Here is a 16,273-nt window from a genome sequence, read left to right on the forward strand (position 1 = left end):
CCTTGCCCCAGAGAGCAGTCGGGTCTGCTGGATTTTGATGTTACTCAGCACGTAATTAAAGCTGTTGATTGCATGGCTGACTCGCCTCACCTCTTTATGAATTGCTTGCTGGTCTTAAGGTGAAAACAAAAAGGAGGAGACTGTGTGAGCCCCGTTTTACTGGCACACTCGACAGTCACTCTCTGCCTTTAAGGTGCACAGGCTCTCAGAGATGGGTGCTGGCCGGAGGTCAGGCTGCTCAGCGGTTTAACACACAGTCCTTCCCCTCTCTTTCTCCAGTGCCCATGACCTCACCCGGTGGGACCTGTTTGGAAACTGCTACCGGCTGCTGAAGACCGGAATCGAGCAAGGGTCCATGCCCGAGCAGGTGAGGTGCCTTAGAACAGTCTGTACTCTCCAAGGTCTCTCGAGAACTGCACTCGTTCGGAACTCCAAGTGATTTGTGCATTTTGTTCTGTTCTTTCGTGTGCACGTGAAGGTATCTTCAAGGCACACTCGAAAGTCAAGATGAAAGATTCGGACAAACGGGTTGAATTACTGCCTGACATTTGCTCTCTCGCTCGTTCTCTCCCTCTCTCGCTTCCTCTTCAATTGTTTCTTCTACAATTACCGGTTTTTCTTTTGTCTTCTCTCTGCCCGCTTGCCTCTTGCACCCCTACTTCTTTTTTCCCCCCCTCCCTCATCCTCACACTTTCTGTATCCCTTTCTCCAAATCATTCCTCTTCTCACTTTTAAATCACTTTTTTTTTTAACCTCTCTTCCCTCTCTCTCCTCCCCCTCCTTCTCCCTCATGCATTCTCTATCCCTGTTTCTCCCAATCGTTCCTCTCTTCTTTTCTTGTTTTCTTGCTCTTTTTTATCTCATGCACCTCTCTTCCCTTTCTCATATCTGCAGATTGCAGTGCAGGCTCTTCAGTGCTCGCATTACGCCATCCTGTGGCAGCTGGTGAAGATCACAGAGGGTTCTCCGTCTAAGGTACGCGGCACGTCTCCGTACGGTTCCTCAGCTTTAGAACCGCAGAGTAAAGGTAGCCAAAGCCAGCACCTTTCCTGTGTAAAGCACAGCGTCACACAGACCAGGGTTCAAGAAGTCCTTTAACGATTTAAACATGGACTTTCATTCTGGAGAGTCACAGAAATGCAAAGGAAATTTGTGAGGTATGCAGACAAAATACATCTGTTTTTTATGCACTCCACAAGCATAAAGTCACTTGCTACTAAGTACAATATCCACGTGCTAATAATGCTAACAAATTGTATGGCTCACTGGCTTGTACATGAATTAATCTGCAAAAATATATACTATGCTTGCAAAAGTCTCAAAATGTATATCCCCTTTTCAAATGTATCCCTGCAGCTAAGCCTAAACTTAGGTTCTTACACCGGCAAATTAAAAATCGTACATTTATTCTTTAAACATATCTGAAAAAATGGATGTTATTTGAGTTGGGAACCCTGACTGATGCTCACATTGCCTTCTGGCAGGATGACCTCATTGCACTAAGGAGAGTTGTCAAGTCTTTCTTGGCCGTGTGTCAGCAGTGCCTGTCCAATGTCAACACCCCTGTAAAGGAGCAGGTGAGCTGGAGTTCTAAGCCACATCATCCTTTTAAGACACTGAAATGATGTTTGTGTTGGAGGAGAGACTCCATGGGGAAAATGGTGGGCCTGCCAGTAAGGGATCTTTAAGAACCGAGTGAACTTACTGTGTGTTCAGGGTCACTTGGGAAAGGTGTTATTATCAATAGTTTACCAAGGAGATTTCCTAAGCTTTCCTGCGAGCTTGTTTTTTTGAAGACGCGTCCCAGAGAAGTGTTACCGCTTTATTTCTAGTCAGACATACAGACTGAACACCTGGACAGTGTTGGTGGTTTTGGCAAACTAATTTTCCGCCCAGTACCTTGGCCCAGTAAGGATTCTTTCCCAGGGGGTTTACTTTCCATGGCAGTTTTGAGATGGTAGTGTTTGTGTGGATGGGGGTACAAGGACAGCACTGACAGCACCCACTCCCCCCCCCCAGGCGTTCATGCTGCTCTGCGACCTCCTAATGATCTTCAGCCACCAGCTGACCTCGGGGGCCCGCGAGGGCCTGCAGCCGCTGGTCTTCAACCCCGACGGGCAGCTGCAGAACGAGCTGCTCACCTTCGTCCTTGACCACGTCTTCATCGACCAGGACGAGGAGAACCAGAGCATCGGTGAGCCTAGCAGGGCGGATTGCGTGGCCCAGCGCCGTGGGGGGCGACGTCACTGGAGACTCCTGACCGCCCCGCAAAAGTGGCTTTTTGTAGCTAACGACGGGTTTGCAAGGCTGTATCATCTTATGACGTTGTACCTGCATTGCTTCAGTATATATCCAATGTAAATTTTTTGTAAAAAAGGTTGTGCTCCCTGGATAAGAGCACCTGGTAAAAAGCCTGTAATGTAATGTAACTCTGTAGTGGGTAGAGCGACTGAACCAATGAAGAGACTGCATTCCATAGCAATAGTGCTGCCGTTGGCTTAGGTCTGTGAGTCTTCCATAGCATATAATTGCCTTATAAATCATGCTTCCCGTTCCTTAACAAGGCAACCATTTAAGAAGTCACAGTTGCCATGGAAACTGACCCTTTTTTCCCGGTCCGCAGAGGGCGACGAGGAAGACGAAGCCAATAAGATCGAGGCCTTGCACAAGAGGAGGAACCTGCTGGCGGCCTTCAGCAAGCTCATCATCTACGACATCGTGGACATGCCGGCCGCCGCTGACATCTTCAAGCACTACATGAAGGTGCGACCGCATCGCCGACCTGCGTCTCCCAGCATAGACGCACGACATTACAGTGTGTAGCGTAACTACATCTGCAGGGAGACCTCCAATTAGGATCCCCTAAGCTTAATCAGTCTAATTGTAATTGGTTATCAACCAGTGTCAGTTGAGCCTCAGGTCTTTCCTCTGTTGGCAGAGTAAGGCAGGTGTATAAAGGTTTGTTCTATGGCTATGCTTACACTCAGTTGTAATTGGCTGCACTGCATATACACGTGGCAAAACACCTCATTGCAATTTAGGCACTTTGCCATGTGTTTATTGCACAACTGTCAACCAGATTGAATTGAGCATAAACTAAGACACAATTGCATACCCAAAAGTATTTCAGCTTGAGCCAAGTAACCACCCCAGATGTTTTTTTATATATGCATTTAAGTTGGCCTATTGTCATGTTTGGATGTGTAAATCAGCAAATCGGTGAATTGCAGTGCATGCCCAACTGGTCTGCAGTCAAGTTTAAAATTTTTTGTTTCTTTTCCGTGCCTGCTTTCAGTACTACAACGATTACGGTGACATCATCAAGGAGACGCTGAGCAAGACGAGACAGACGGACAAGATCCAGTGCGCCAAGACCCTCATTCTGAGTCTTCAGCAGGTATGGCTGCTGCTCCCCCTAGGGGAGGGGACAGGTGCGCGCATCCCAATAATTGGCAAAAGAAAAGGTCAGAGTAACACGTTCCTGTTCCGTCACCTTTCTCCAGCTCTTCAATGAGCTTCTGCAGGACCAGGGCCCCAACCTGGACCGCACCTCGTCCCACGTGAGCGGCATCAAGGAGCTGGCTCGCCGCTTTGCCCTCACCTTCGGCCTGGACCAGATCAAAACCCGCGAGGCCGTGGCCACGCTGCACAAGTGAGCACCCGCGCCTCAGGGACACACGCGGGTCGCTAATGTAGCGCGGCGGTTGCTAATGTAACATGGGGTATTATGCGCAACGGTGGTCCTGTAACGTATAGCAGCAGTGGTCGCTAATGACTGGACAGTGGGGTCACTAATGCAGCGCAGTGGTCGCTAATGTAACATGGGGAGTGCTAATGCAGCGCAGTGGTCGCTAATGTAACATGGGGAGTGCTAATGCAGCGCAGCAGTTGCTAATGTAACATGGGGAGCGCTAATGCAGCGCCGCAGTTGCTAATGTAACATGGGGAGTGCTAATGCAGCGCAGCAGTTGCTAATGTAACATGGTGAGCGCTAATGCAGCGCAGCAGTTGCTAATGTAACATGGGGATCGCTAATGCAGCGCCGCAGTTGCTAATGTAACATGGTGATCGCTAATGTAACTTTGTGGTCACTGCTGTAATATGGGGGGTTGCTAATGTGACATGGGGATCACTAATGTAACTCAGTGGTCACTTAATATGGAGATAGTCATAGGTTTTATCTTATGTTATTTCTTCCCCCCTCCCCAAGGGATGGAATCGAGTTTGCCTTCAAGTACCAGAACCCGAAAGGGGTGGAGTTCCCCCCTCCGAATCTGGCCTTCCTGGAAGTCCTGAGCGAGTTCTCCTCCAAGCTGCTCCGTCAGGATAAAAAGACTGTGTAAGTACATATGCGCGCACACATACTGCGCCTTTCCCCAGTGTGTGTGCGCGCGTGTTTGCGCTTGTGTTTGTGTGTGTGTGGGTGCGTCTCCGTACGAGTGAGAAAAGCTCGAGGTGTCCGAGCTTTAGCCTTTCCGTTGTGTTCTGCTGCCACCTGAAGGTTAAGAGGTGTGTGCGCCAGACTGTCCTGTGACACCACAGCCTCTGGCACCTAGAGAAGTGCCTGTCTCTGTCCAGCCCTCGGTTTTATATGTCCTGTGATGACACCACAGGGTATGGGACCACATACATGTGTGCATAGAGAACCTGAGGAGTGTGTGTGTGTGCATGTCTACCTTGTCCTGATAACCCCACAGCCATTTGTACTTAGAGTGCTTGGGTGCTTCCGTGCTTATTGGGCAGGAGTTTGTAGTACAGTGGTTAGGGAACTGGGCTTGTGATGCCAAGGCTGCAGGTTTGATTCCCAGATGGAGCACCGCTGTTGTACCCTTGAGCAAAGCACATAACCTGAACTGCTTCAGTATAAATGGGCTGTATAATGCAACTGGAAGTGGCTCTGGGTAAGTGTCCGCTGTAAGCGTGAAGGTATATATCTCACCGGTCCCGTGTGAACCCCCCCCGCAGCCACTCGTACCTGGAGAAGTTCATGACGGAGCAGATGATGGAGCGGCGGGAGGACGTGTGGCTGCCGCTCATCTCCTACAGGAACTCCCTGCTGACAGGCGGGGACGAGGACCGCATGTCCGTCACCAGCGGCAGCAGCAGCAGCAAGGCCGGCTCGGTCCGCAGCAAGAAGGGCCGGCCGCCCCTGCACAAGAAGAGGATAGACGGTGAGGGTAAAGAGCACTGCGCCGCGACAAGCTACTGAACTGTCTTCGTTTTTGCAGTTAAAACATTAGAACGAGAATTGCTCTGTGTTTTCGGTGGAGACCAGAGCTCCTCGGCCTAACCGAGGGTACTAAATTGGGTTGCGACTGGGATGTCGGATTTATTTGTTACCTGCCCGGAACGAAACGATTACTTTCATTTTCATGGACGTTTAGATCCGTTTAGCCACCCGTAAGTGGACATTTTAAAGTCCACGTTAAGCTAATTTTATTCGCCCTGAGCTAAACGTAGAAGGAACACGGAGGGTGCGGTCTCTGTGGTGGAGGGGAGGGGAGGGGAGGGGAGGGGTAGGGGCCGTATATGAAGCCTTTCCTCTGACGCCGTGCTGTGCCGTCCTGCAGAGGAGAGCGTGGAGGGGTCCTGGCTGATGAGGAACGACACCCTGCCCACGCCCCAGCTCACCTCCACCGTCCTGCGGGAGAACCCCCGGCAGGCGGCCGAGCACATCCCCGACCAGGACTCCGAGCCGGGCTCCGAGTCCGACTACGTCCACAAGTAAGGGCCCGCGGCGCCGTCCTTCCCCCCCTGCTCCCTCGCTGTCTGAGCTTCCAGCTGGTGACGTAACAGCTTATGCATATTCATGAAGAGGCGTATCTGGGCACTGAATGTCCATTGCCATCGGCATTGTCCTTGGTCATGCCCCTTCATGAATATTCATACGGTGCAATAAACTGGAGCATTTCACAGCTCAAATAGAACAGAGAGCGGATATTCGAGCATTAAGAATGGAGGGCTAGCGTACGGTTAGCCTGTACCGTCCGAGCACAGGAGACCGGAGCGAGAGCGCGATGTGGACTGAGACGCCGCGCTTCTCCCTGCAGCCCCCAGATGCAGATGTCCTGGCTCGGGCAGCAGAAGCTGGAGGAGGTGAACCGGAAGGACCGGACGGGGATGAACTACATGAAGGCCCGGAGTGGAGGGGTGCGGCAGACCGTGTAAGCGAGGACCAGGAAAACGTTAGACACTAGTCTCGCATCCCCGAGCGTTAGCTCTCCAGCTCGGTTCAGCACTTATAAGCACTTATAAACCAGACAGTCACGCAGCCGGACTGGACCTCTGCAAGGATTTTAATTAGCACTTAACACTCAATGGAAATTAGCCGAGAAAAGAAAGGGCAGGCTGTGACAAGGATATATGGATATATATATAAAGGTTATGGGGTGATTTTTATAGCAGGCAGAGGGACACAAAGCAGTGGGGGGTATATAGCAGGAAGAGAGACTGAAGGCTGTGGGGGTGATGAATGGTAAATGAAGAGATTGAAGGCTGTGTAGCACAGGGAAGAGAGGTGTAGGGAGACACGGTATGAAAGGAAATCTTCGCATTGCAGCCGGGGTCTGATGGAGGATGACGCAGAGCCCATCTTCGAGGACGTGATGATGTCGTCTCGCGGCCAGCTGGAGGACATGAACGAGGAGTTTGAGGACACCATGGTGATCGATCTGGTGAGCGTCAGCTTTCTAGCCAGCAGGCTGAACGTCAGCTGCAAGTTACACATTTTATACATTTTGTTCATTCTGTTCATTTAAAATGTTTGAACCCTTCATGCAGAGACATTATTATTCTTTTTTTTTTCTTTTTTTCCTTCAAAATAAGACTTTTTTCTATGCCAATGAGGGACAGTTTCAGAAATACAGGTTTTCAACAACTGGTCAATCTGGGTCGTACAAGGAGAGGATCATTTCTTCATGGGGGACTAGGGAAAATTGGGAGGGTAACCAATTGGGCAAAGCAGAATAAAAAGTGTTTGATATTAAATACAGCCATTCATAATGTTCCATTTGGTTTTGTCTGTCCGCCAGCCTCCATCCAGGAACAGACGGGAGAGAGCAGAACTGAGACCAGACTTTTTCGACTCGGCAGCCATGATAGAGGATGAATCGGTGAGTACAGAAACTTTTGCCAAACCTTTATCCTTGGCAAATCTTTTTTCTTTCCTGTGAAATTGTGGAGGGGGATTTAAAAAGTTATTGCTCGTGTTCAAGGGAATGCAATGGTTTTCTGTCTCGACAGGGATTCACCATGCCCATGTTCTGAGAAGATGCGAAGAGGAGGGGGGAATGTTGACTGAAAAAAGAGAAAAATTAGGTTTTGTTTGGAGCAATGGGGCCTTCTAACTGTGATTGTTTGTGAAATGTATTTGAGGGGGGTGTGGGGGGGGGGGGTGGACTTTTTGAACAACAAAGACTTGTGGGAAAAGCTGTCAGTCTGTCATCGCTCCACTCGAGGATAAAGAGGATTGTCCTCGTCGCCCTTTCGTTGAGCCCGGTGGCTTCGCGACGCCATGGCTTAAAGTGTGCTCGTCTTCCCCCCCCCCCTCGAGCAGACCGTGCCGGTGCCACCCGCCCAATAAACTCCCTCAAGGATCAATTTTAAACTTTACATTTCTAATTACAAAAAAAAAAAAAATTGTATGTTTAAAAAAATAAAAATAATTACTAAAAAAAAAACAAAAAAAAAAAAAAAACTTTAAAAGATTCATGCCTGTTAGAATTGCAGCAGTACTCCATGTATGGATTAGCACTGGATTTGGTTAACGTTGTGGTACACTTCTTATTCTCCGGAGGAAGGTCATGTGCCAGGTGCCACTACCCCCCCCCAGTTTGAAGGTGTACATTTATTTGTGGTGTCCTCCACCGCTGGCTAGGCCACTGTACAGGTCATTAGTTCAGTGTTGTGTCTGGTCAGAAGGCTGTTTTGTTTTTGGGTATTTGGGTTTTTTTTTTGTTTTGTTTTGTTTGTTTATTAGGCAGAAATATCCGTATGATGTACATCGTACGCAGAAACACTCATTTTAACCACGCACACTGGCCCCCTCACCGCTACAGAAACAGAAAAGGTCATTTTGTGGTGGTAAGCGATTAATACACAGGTGCATTATGGTTTCTGGTAACGAGTCGTCTTCTCTGTTACTGTACTTGCCTTCGGTGGCTGCGTCTGTGTGCAAGGGTGCCGAGGCTCTGAAGCTCAACCCATTTCTTGGAACGGCGATTTTAACGTTTTTCTTTACACACCCATAACGGTAAACTGTCTAGGTCTCATTTTAGTCTAGGTCCGAAACCGTATTACTGTGTACAGTTCAAATTTAGCTCTCGAGTGTTTTTTCCAGTCAGCAACACAAATAATGTAATCAGGAGTTTTTAAAACAAATTAATAGTTTAAAAAAAAAAAAAGAAGCATATTTTGAATTTTAGTAGTTTAGTATGAAGTTTTGAATCAAGTGAGGTTTTTGTTCAAATGTTTGTACAGTTCTATTTCGAAAGATCTGTTGCCAAATTGTGGACAACGCGCTTTACCCTACCACCAGCTCCAATCTGGACAGTAATCACGGGAAGCCAGGATTTAGCGACGGCGGTCAATAGCTGGATATAAAGTGGTGGGATTATCACGTCACCCGTGTAGTTCTGTGGGCATAATAGATGCAGCATGGTAGAGTCCGGCCACAGCGAACCTTGTGCTTCACAGTCATCATGTTGTCAAAAAAAAAAAACAAGTTATATCGTAGACTGCACAATGACCGTTTTCATATCTTAGGTACTTTTCATGTGGGTGGGTCTCAAATTCAGTTCAACGCGATAGCTTTTATATTCCCAGTGTCTCCTTGATTGGTTTTGTTAGTAATCCTGTAAATTGTACATTTTCAATATTAAGACGTTTTTTTTTTCTTTTGTACAACCTAATGCGGATGTATCCCCTTCCCTTTAATAAACTGTTCTAAATCTTTTTTCTGTGAACACAAATTTGTTTTGATTTTTTTTTTTTTTTATTAAATAAAATCTGTAATCTTCATGTGTGGGGTTAAATTTCCTGTCATTTAATCATTGCAGTGTGGAATTAATGACCCTGCTTCACTGGTAAATGGCATCAGGATTGAAGGAAGCAATGATCCTTAAAGGCACTATAAAAACACACATGGCATCACTACTTGGTCTCAAATCCATTCCACAAAGCAGCATGCATTCACAACTCAGTAGCATCTTCCAGATTGCAGGAAAAACCATGGGACTCCGGAAAAAGTATTTAATAGACTCCAATGATTTTACAGTTGAGGACATACAGCAAGCTACCCAGTCAATGTTAGCAATGTTTTCCCTAAGGGACAAGAGGGGCCAAAGCTGCAATTCTCTCATGTTAAAAAAGTCACTGCAGATCATTCTACATGTGCCCAAAATTAATTTTGAGCTTTTGAAAATATTACAGTAGGTAAGTGCGCCACGAGCTCTTCTGAAACACCCTTCCGGAAGACCCGTTTTAGAGAGGGATGTTGGCATGTTTTTTCCACGGGTTTGTCTGCTTCTTGCTGGCCAAGACTTCAAGGTCCCGGCAGATCCTCTTCCGCGTGGTGGAAGGCTGGATGATGTCGTCCACGAAGCCTGGCGGTAAGAGAGAACGCGGCTCAGCGACGGCGCTAGGCTACTTCCGCACTGCTCACCGGAGTAGCGTCTGAGTTGCCTTACCTCGCACTGCCGCAGGGAAGGGGTTTGCAAACTTCTCGACGTACTCCGCCTCGGCCTCCGCCTGGTTCGCCTTCCCTCTGAAGATGATCTGGACTGCACCCTGGGACAGTGTGCGGAGAGACCCTTAAGTCAACTCCCTCCAGTTTCTATCCGTTACCATTTAGTATTTTATTTCTTTTTTTTAACAAAAAGCACACGCACATAAGTTTTTTGCTTTTTTCCCCTCAAGATCAAGGAATAGAAACTAGGGGGATCATACTTCACGGAGATACAATGTCAACCATAGCTACAGTTGCCTACATAAATGTATCAGTCCACTGAATTAAATAAGTTGATGCATTTCTGTTGACATCACGGAAGCCACTGTTGCTGATACTAATTTCACAAAGAAAAAAATGTTTGCCATCTGTGAATTTTACTTATCCGACCCCCAATTTCAACAAATTAATTGCGTTGCGGTTACCTTGGCGCCCATCACGGCGACCTCGGCTGACGGCCATGCGTAGTTCACGTCTCCTCTGAGGTGCTTGGAGCTCATCACGTCGTATGCGCCCCCATAGGCCTGAAAAACATTAAGGCACAAAAAAAATTCATTACCACAGGCGGAGGATCTCCATCCCAGCAAATGGTCCATTTTACAGTTTTACCCAACACCCGCTGCAGGCTACAAATGCAGTGGGTATTACGGACCTATATTAGACCCGTTTTAAAAATGTCAACAATCACATTATTACCAAGGACGCATACATCAGGTAAGGTTAATTGTTCAGACAGTCACTTCCACAGAAAAATACGGAAATTAGCTTTTACATTTTGCCAAGGACCATCCTGACTGCATGTGTGGCTGTGGCAGGTGTGTGGCTGCAGCGTACCTTTCTGGTGATGATGGTGATTTTGGGAACGGTGGCCTCGGCGAAGGCGAACAGCAGCTTGGCCCCGTGTCTGATGATGCCGCCGTACTCCTGAGAGGTCCCTGAGCAAACAAAATCCCGTTTAAAACGCCGCTCAAACCTGCACCGCCGCGGCCTCGATGCCTGTCTCTCTCCCAATCATGGCACAGAGTTCTTCAGTCCTCGGTCCACTGCGTGTCATTGCAGCCAGAGGCGCTCACTTGTTCCATGTTTTCCAATTCATATTCAATTGTGCTGTGGTTTGCTTTCATATTTGTCTTTAATACTGCTGTACAACAAATTTCCCCACAAGGAATGATACAACTATTCTATCTAGTAAACATCTATTTCCCCAGAATAGGCCAGCATGTGAAGAAACTGGTGGAATTCAGGGGTTTGGTCCCCACAGGTCCTTAAAACTTGGGAAGTGCTTGGATCTGAGCATGGCCAATTCAAGGGTGTGAAGGTGCTTAGATTTTGCACATAGCACTAGAATATGCTTGAATTTAATTAAGTATGAGCATTTTTTAAAACACTCTTATACTGCAGCAGTATGCAAGTTTCCTCTACAAATTCAGTGATTTTGGAGGACGTGAACAAAGAGTTCAGCATTTTGTCCAAGCAGCAGCCATTAGCTGGTTACAGTGCCAGGGCAGAATTATACATTTTACTAAATACTAATATAATTCCATTCATTAAAAAATAATGTCCTCGAAAACTTAAATAAATTGTCTTTACGGGCCTTGAACAGTCATCATATTTTGTGCCAGAAATACTGCAGAGTTGGAATGTAAAACTCCCGTTTCATTGCTACAATATTTACACTACAAGAGAAGTGATTTACAGTCAAACTTAGTCCGGACTAGTGTGACTAGCCTCATCTCAGCACAAAAAGCGCTACCCGCGTCAGTTTCTCCACACACAATTCCCGCTTACCTGGCAGAAATCCGGGAACGTCAACGAAGGTGATAATGGGAATGTTGAAGGCGTCACAGAAGCGCACGAAGCGAGCCCCTTTCACTGATGAATTAATGTCCAGGCAGCCTGAGACGGGAGAGAAAGCCAGACTCAACACGTCAGCGTCTAAACAACGGCGCTCGCGTCTGTGCTGGACCAAAACAGCACTGCGCCGAAGCCACAGGGCACCATCTCGCCGCAGGTCACGCCGCGCTCACCCGACGCCACTTTGGGCTGGTTTCCCACAATCCCCACAGTGCGCCCGTTCATCCTCGCGAAGCCGACCACGATGTTCTTGGCGTAGTTCGGCATGATTTCAAAAAACTCCCGCTCATCTGCAATCTGGGATGAGAAAGCAGTCGGGCAATTATTCACTGTAAATTATACCAAAAAATACATCTAAAATATGTCATAAAATATATTCCCCTTAGTATTTATATTAAATATATATTTTAGCATGAGACAGGCCACAACTTACCCCTTGAATAATGTCCAACATGTCATAGGCTTTGGTGGTCTCCAAAGGGACAACAGTGTCCAGACCAGGTACCAGGCGATCACTGTAATGTTCAACAAGTGATTTAAGTATTCTAAAGTGAACACCCTTGCTTTTTAAAACTGCCATTCCCTCATTGGACCACAAGGTGTCAGTCAAGTCAAATTTCCACCTGCAGTTTGCAGTTCTATAAGTGCAGCAAAAATGTTCTATGACGAGATGTGGAATATTAATAAAAACACTTACTAAAATAAACAAAAAAGTACATATATGATACAAGTTAGGTTTTCAGCACCACAAAGCCAGCAAAGAGACCGCACAGTAAAGACTTACAGCAATGAGGCTGAAGTGCCACTAGAGGGCATAGTTTTACCATACAACTTTACCATTCCTTGGATTAAAATAGATAAATAAATTACTTACCCAGGGTCATGACACTCGGTAACAGGAGCTGGGTCCTTATTACTGAGTGGTAGGAAGTTGAAAAATTCTCTGAGGTTCAGCAGGGCATCAATGTCATTCTCAAATGCTCTGTGTGCAACACCTGAAGGAATGAAAGCAAACATTAATTGCATGATAATTGTTTGAAACACCATTATAATCACTTAAATAAAAGACGTGCTGGCTTTGGGATACCCCATTGCTTCAATTCCAGCCTGCCCTCATGTGACTACCAGCCATTAACAAGCCCCAAAATGCCTCAGGGCTTTGCAATAACTTGAATTAATGGTTAATTAATAATGGATATTATACTGCACTTGTTTTGTGATATCTGCTGAAAGAGCTTTGTACACCTACAGATTGAGGCCACGGAGTTTCTCATCAACTCAATTATGCAAAGAAAACAAGCAGAGCTGACAGAATTCCACACAGGAGCCCCAGTGCCAATAGCAGTGACTCATACAGTTCAAGAGCTTCTGAGGCTGTTAAACGTAGAGCAGTCAGAAACATGACATCTTATCCTCTTAATTAAACAGTGTTTTCTTTTGAGGGTCCTGTACATCAAGCCATTGCTTGAATCCAATTAATTTCACCGCATTATAAAACTGTCATATCACTACGCCCTCCAAGGCCAGAAGATGGCCTGTGTGCAGGTTAATGCTTCACAGTAGACAAAACCCCTTTGAAAGGATTTGCATAATCTCTGCTGCATGAATCCATTACGGCAGCCATTTGATGGCAAAAACTAAATTAAAAAGGGGCTGTGGGATCCACTGTCTGGTGTGGGGACCATGGAGAGCTGCTCTGTGCACTGGTGCTAGGGCGAGTGTCTCGTCAGGAGTGTTGTCTTTTAAAATGTTTACTGTATTTTGGACAGTAGTACAAAGTCTCCTATTTGTATTCGTATTTGTGGTGCACACCGGATACGGCCGTGTGGGTCTTCGCCCCTCCCAGCTCCTCCTGGGTCACGTCCTCGTTGGTGACAGACTTGACCACATCCGGTCCAGTGATGAAGAGGTAGGAGGTGTCCTGTAAATGTAACAAACCCAGAGTCAAAAGTCCGTAGCCAAAAACATTTGTTAAATATGCTGACTCAGGGATGTACATTGTGCCTATCAGTTTGTGCCATTCCAGGTCTTACAAGGAGCATATGTTAGTGCATGGACTGGAAAAACGCCTGCCCCGCCCGCATCCCCCCCCACCACTGGATGTGTGATGTCACTTCCTGATTCATTGCCAGGAGAGAGCTTATGGAGGAGGACTCAGTACATATGGTAAAACCCACTGATCTGCACCTTCTAATAAGTCAGGCATGCTTCTAATAAGCCCTGCTGTGGCTTTAATTTCTATTTCTCTTTCAGTGGTTTGCCACATGCTAGTAACAATTGCTTCCAGGGAAGGAGAGCATGTTTCTCACCTTGACCATGAACGTGAAATCTGTTAAGGCAGGGGAGTAGACGGCCCCTCCAGCGCAAGGTCCCATAATGAGGGAGATCTGTGGGACCACCCCTGAGGCCAGCACGTTCCTCTGAGCACCGCGAAAGAGGGAGAGAGACAACCCGGTTAGAGGCGGATCGACTGAACAGCACCTGTTACATGTCATGTGGCCACGCCCCTATTCACTGCATCTGTTCCCATTACCAGGAAGATGTCTGCATATCCTGCCAGGGACTCCACCCCTTCCTGGATGCGGGCACCACCAGAATCATTGAGACCGATTACTGGAGCTCCCACAAGCATTGCCTGGTCCATGACCTGTGAAGAAAAACAAAGCAGAGGCTGTAAACTTTCACACCTTAGCTCGCTTGTTCAATTCAAACACTGTTGCAGGTTAGTTCATTGCAGCGACATCTGAAATTTCTCATCAGCGACACATCTCTCTTGCCATTTCTGGCTCTCTTAATCTGTACCTTGCAGATCTTCTGTGCGTGAGCTCCGGAAAGACTCCCTCCAAATACTGTGAAATCCTGAGGAGGGAACAGAAATGATGAGGGAGTCCTCAGAGCTGCGAAACTGCATTAGCTGTCAGCTGCACTGTCAATCGGACTGTCTCTGCAGCTGCCTACCTGGCTGAAGACGTACACCAGCCTCCCATTGATTCGGCCCTGCCCTGTCACCACACTGTCACCAGGAAACTGCAAAAACAGTCGCATTGAGAGATTCAGGGATTACACTGCCACAGATTTCACACGGAATGCTGTACATTTTGAGCATCCCTGAATAGTATATATATATAAATGAAGAAGAGTAACTGAATCTCATTTTAGTCCAGTAATGAAAAGTCAGTTGCCATGGATGCATAACAAAAAAAATCCCTAACATAACTTTTATTACCAGAATGTGTCACTCAATGCTTTGGCGTGTTAGGAATCGGGAACAGTGTGGTTCAGTTCCAGCGGCAGTTGTGGCTTTACAGAAATACTTTACCAGACCGTACTCAAATTCAAAACCAAAAGAACTCCAGTCTGTAGGGTTGCAGTTTGCTCTGAATCAAAAATTGCTTAATAGAAGACCTACTTCACCTAACCTGCAGAGATGAAAGCAGTGAGCTAGAACCTAAAAGAGGGAAGGCACTGCTACAGGGCAGGAGTGTAGAATAATAGTTTGGGGAGCTAAGCCTGCAATTCAAATAGCGTAGCTGAAAAGCTGGAGCATTGCCTTTGGCAAGGCTTTAAACCTGAATTGCTTCAGTAAAATACCCAGCTGTATAAATGGAATAATGTACTGAGTAAATCATTCTGGGCAAGAGTATCTCCTAAATGGCAAAAATGTAATGTGCTTCAGACTATTCTGATTAGATGTTTTCAGATCAGGTAAACTGAAAACCTGTAGGACTTGTGTTCCCAAAGGTTAGCCTTTCCATGTTCTGTTTAAACAGAAAACAGGATATTTACACACCTGTACATGATACCCATTGGTAGATTGTTAGTAAAGCATTAAACTCCTACATGACAATCCTGTTCGCACATGCCCAGAGAGTCTGTGTGAGAGAAACAATACGATACCTTATTGTGATCTGCCTCCATCCCAAAATCTGAACACCGGTGTTCCACAAACATGTCATACTCTACGAAGGAGTCAGGATCCAGCAATAGTTCAATCCTCTCTCTGGCAGTCAGCTTCCCCTATTAAAAAATATATTTAAAATAATGTCATGAATAAAATACATCTTTGACCGACATAAACGCAAAATATCTATCTTGCCTGCATAGAATACTACCTTAGCTTCCAATTAATAATTTTAAAAACTTATTAACGTTGAATTCAGCCAACTCCAGTAGCTGCTATAGCATATGCAACCCGTAAAATGAATGTCAAAGGTATAAAACGTTATAGTCTGAAACTGAGTTTGAGGTTTCCAAGCTAACGTTACGTTTTCTGTAATTTTTTTCTGTCATTCAGTTTAAGTTAGTGACGAGGTCAAAATCGTCCTGTTCTTTTACGTTCTTTACCCTTTTGTGTTGTGCATCTATTCGGTTCTGACCACCTCCAATAAGCGCCGCCCTCCGTTTCTGGTCTATGCGTTCCTCGACGGAGAGATGGCTGACACTATACCACCGTGCATGTCGCTGAAGGTCCCGCTGTGACACCGCAAAGGCAGCTGCGTTATTAACCGGTACCAGGCTTTTGTAGGGTGATCTCAGTCTGCAAAGAAATCTGCTGCATTTCGCTACAGTAAAAGCCGCCATGGCTCCGTGACACTCCGTCGATAGCCTGACAAAAATTGATGATTGCTATCCTTACGTGGCCAATCAACGATTTTGCTTACTATCGTGAGACCAATCTAAAGCAGCCTTTTATGA

The 16,273-nt window shown here is 46.5% G+C and overlaps 2 protein-coding genes across 5 annotated transcripts in view; one reads left to right on the forward strand and one right to left on the reverse strand.

The window, feature by feature from the left end:
• stag1a (STAG1 cohesin complex component a) overlaps window positions 1-9,016 on the forward strand; it is a 52,783-nt gene extending 43,767 nt beyond the window's left edge. The window contains exons 21-34 of one of the 2 annotated variants that reach the window (XM_064338714.1): window positions 280-367; window positions 895-975; window positions 1,485-1,577; window positions 2,020-2,194; window positions 2,624-2,763; window positions 3,296-3,397; window positions 3,504-3,652; window positions 4,211-4,339; window positions 4,966-5,177; window positions 5,571-5,724; window positions 6,051-6,164; window positions 6,560-6,674; window positions 7,032-7,112; window positions 7,243-9,016. In XM_064338714.1, the coding sequence (XP_064194784.1) occupies window positions 280-367; window positions 895-975; window positions 1,485-1,577; window positions 2,020-2,194; window positions 2,624-2,763; window positions 3,296-3,397; window positions 3,504-3,652; window positions 4,211-4,339; window positions 4,966-5,177; window positions 5,571-5,724; window positions 6,051-6,164; window positions 6,560-6,674; window positions 7,032-7,112; window positions 7,243-7,266 (1,657 nt within the window). In that variant the 3' untranslated portion in view covers window positions 7,267-9,016. The remainder of the gene's footprint in view (window positions 1-279; window positions 368-894; window positions 976-1,484; window positions 1,578-2,019; window positions 2,195-2,623; window positions 2,764-3,295; window positions 3,398-3,503; window positions 3,653-4,210; window positions 4,340-4,965; window positions 5,178-5,570; window positions 5,725-6,050; window positions 6,165-6,559; window positions 6,675-7,031; window positions 7,113-7,242) is intronic. The other variant, XM_064338715.1, reaches the window with a different exon arrangement.
• Window positions 9,017-9,235: 219 nt separating this feature from the next.
• Window positions 9,236-16,238, reverse strand: pccb (propionyl-CoA carboxylase subunit beta). Of its 3 annotated transcripts, none has more exons than XM_064338717.1 (15): window positions 15,923-16,238; window positions 15,476-15,595; window positions 14,537-14,605; window positions 14,381-14,437; window positions 14,112-14,225; window positions 13,888-13,998; window positions 13,391-13,499; window positions 12,456-12,573; window positions 12,012-12,096; window positions 11,752-11,875; window positions 11,513-11,620; window positions 10,559-10,659; window positions 10,150-10,248; window positions 9,687-9,786; window positions 9,236-9,602 (listed from the first exon to the last, which is right to left on the reverse strand). In XM_064338717.1, the coding sequence occupies exons 1-15, from the start codon at window positions 16,157-16,159 to the stop codon at window positions 9,481-9,483; spliced, it is 1,674 nt and encodes a 557-aa protein (XP_064194787.1). In that variant the 5' UTR covers window positions 16,160-16,238; the 3' UTR covers window positions 9,236-9,480. The 3 variants fall into 3 exon arrangements, with proteins under 3 accessions (XP_064194787.1, XP_064194786.1, XP_064194788.1); XM_064338716.1 differs by having other exon boundaries at window positions 12,012-12,093; window positions 12,453-12,573; window positions 15,923-16,237; XM_064338718.1 differs by lacking the exon at window positions 15,923-16,238 and adding an exon at window positions 15,691-15,862 and having other exon boundaries at window positions 12,012-12,093; window positions 12,453-12,573.
• Between the last annotated feature and the right edge of the window lie 35 nt (window positions 16,239-16,273).

The sequence above is a fragment of the Anguilla rostrata genome, chromosome 6, assembly GCF_018555375.3.
Source record: "Anguilla rostrata isolate EN2019 chromosome 6, ASM1855537v3, whole genome shotgun sequence".
NCBI lineage: Eukaryota > Metazoa > Chordata > Actinopteri > Anguilliformes > Anguillidae > Anguilla > Anguilla rostrata.